General features: G+C 39.0%; 1 protein-coding gene across 1 annotated transcript; it reads right to left on the reverse strand.

Annotated features, from left to right (window-relative positions):
- Positions 1–692: 692 nt before the first annotated feature.
- Positions 693–1256, reverse strand: SARC_12905 (hypothetical protein; the record flags this gene model as incomplete). The annotated part of the gene is made up of 1 exon (XM_014292980.1): positions 693–1256. A coding segment is annotated over one exon (564 nt), but the record flags the coding sequence as incomplete, so codon positions are not given.
- Positions 1257–2342: the final 1086 nt, after the last annotated feature.

The following is a 2342-nucleotide window of genomic DNA, read 5'->3' on the forward strand; positions in this document are numbered from 1 at the left end:
TTGCCAACTTCGCGCGCAATCGCTCTGCATTCTATCAAGCCTGCTACAGACTCCTCGAACTGCCTCTGTTTGGCCAAATTCTGCAGTTTTTGTAACACGAAGGGGTCTGACAATACAAAGTCCATCGTTTTCCGCTTCGTGCTGAGAAAAGTTCCCGCCACCCCTTGTAGACAAACATCCTTGAGCCAATGTGTGCCCCATTTGCGACCTAAAACCTTGAAAGCAATGAGTCCAAAGGTTTCAAACAAGGCAATGTAGATGCCAAAGGGAAACATGAAATAGTACAGATCTCTGATCACCAAAGGCTGACCCTCATAGAATGTATAAATCGTACCGCCGATGAATGTACCGAATATGAAACAATATATGCGAACATTGCTGCCAAAGTCCACAAAGAGGCCTGGCACTGGTCGCACATGCCATAAATAGAATGCGAATTCCGCCATGTAAAATGACCAAATTATCCAGCTCCCCATATAGTAAACTGTGACGCTGCATTTAAGCGATGAAAAGTTGCATACGTAGAGTGGTACGGCGGAAATAGCGATGAGGGGTATGTGGTAGAGCAAGCCAGTACAATATACCGGATGGAAATCATTCCTTGCAAAAATTTTGTATATCAGCCTTAATCTAAGTAAAATAGCAGAGATAAGACCATAGTATGCTTGGATACCAAAGCCACTGATAATGGTGTTTGAGTATATATCGCTAGGTATGTATTGATGCTCCATCAATAATCCAAAGAAGCGTGACAAAATTAGAAGACCGCTGCAAAGTGTGACTTGTACTAAAAAGTACTTGTTTTTTGTACTAATCTCAGGCTCTTCTCTAGCCCAGTACAAGAATATAGCTAATAACATCCAAACTATGAACTGCAAAGTTAAGTGAGTGAGCGTTAATGGAAATCGGATTACCGCGTTGTTCGTTCCTTTCGAGTGGTCATCCGCCGTTTGTGTCGCTACCATGAAAATTGTAAACCCTGTCGACCATGTGATAACGTCCACCAACAGGCTCCACCAGCCCAAATACTGAGCCGCGCTCGAGGCGCCATCTTCTGGTGTTACAGCGTAGTGTCCTTCTGCTATTACCGCCCCCGAACACAATCCTGTAGCATTATTGTTCGCTGAACGACTACTATCTCTGCAAATATCCACAACATGACTCTCGATACTGCTAGGTGAGAAAGAACTTTCATGTGAGATAATTTTCTTCATATTCTTCAAATCCTCTATTGTTCCAGTCTCCTCTGGTTTGAACTATTGATTGTGAACTATCGGAAACAGAAATCGTATCAAATATACACAGAGCCTTCTAAGGCCGGATTGGCCAACTTAAAGAAATATAGAGAAAATACAGCCCTAATAAATATTCAGGTATATTTTGGTATATTTCCTATGAAATATTGGAGCCCTATATTTCATGAGAATTTAGAAATTCATACGCGATTGTATATGAGATATTGTTGAATATTCGCTCAGTATTTTGAGAATATATTTCTCCATAGCCTTTTGAAAATATTTACATATTTTCTTTATATTTTGTTTTTTTTTGTTTTTGGTTTTTGTTTTTCTGTTTTTTTAACAAAAATAACTAATAAAGCGAATAGTGTTTTTTTTTTAAACAAACAACGAACAAAAAAACAAAAACAACAAACTGCAAAAAAAAAATTTATCATATGTTTGTAAATACATAGTTATTAAATACATACCAAGAGACCTGAAAACAAGGTGTCTTTTTGATATATTAAAAAAAACAAATACACATATTTTTTATGATATTTATTTTTATCTCTGAAAGCGTTAGCTAGAAGTCCCTTACAAACTTTATTGCTGGGATTTGTGTCACGGTTTTTGACCATATATGGAGATCGGTTTTAGCGGTATCGTATCGCGTTTAAAACGGGCCAGCAGGTGGAATGAAATCGTTGGATTGGAAAACGTCAACTGTTAGAATCCGCCCCCCTATTTTTTCTCTTTTTGTTTTTGGTTAAAAAAAACCAAAATAACATTTCTTCAATTTTTCTAAAAAGACAAAAATCATACGCACTTTTTTAAAATTAGAAAAAAAAAGGCTCTAAATCTGAACCATAGGAGCGCCGCGGAGACTGAAAGCGTTTAATTACGGGGGTAATCTATTTGTTCAAAGCAAATCCTACGGACCCACAGCTCCCACACACCCAAGAGCACAGACGGTACGCGCACACACATTCTAACTCGCACTTCACTCACGCGAACACGCTACAACTGTTCACACTCATTCACTCACAAACTCTCGCGCACGAGCTCACACACACACTCCTCACACACACACACACAACACACACACACTCCTCTCACACACAC

Source organism: Sphaeroforma arctica (assembly GCF_001186125.1).
Source record: "Sphaeroforma arctica JP610 unplaced genomic scaffold supercont1.2696, whole genome shotgun sequence".
NCBI classification, from domain to species: Eukaryota; class Ichthyosporea; order Ichthyophonida; genus Sphaeroforma; species Sphaeroforma arctica.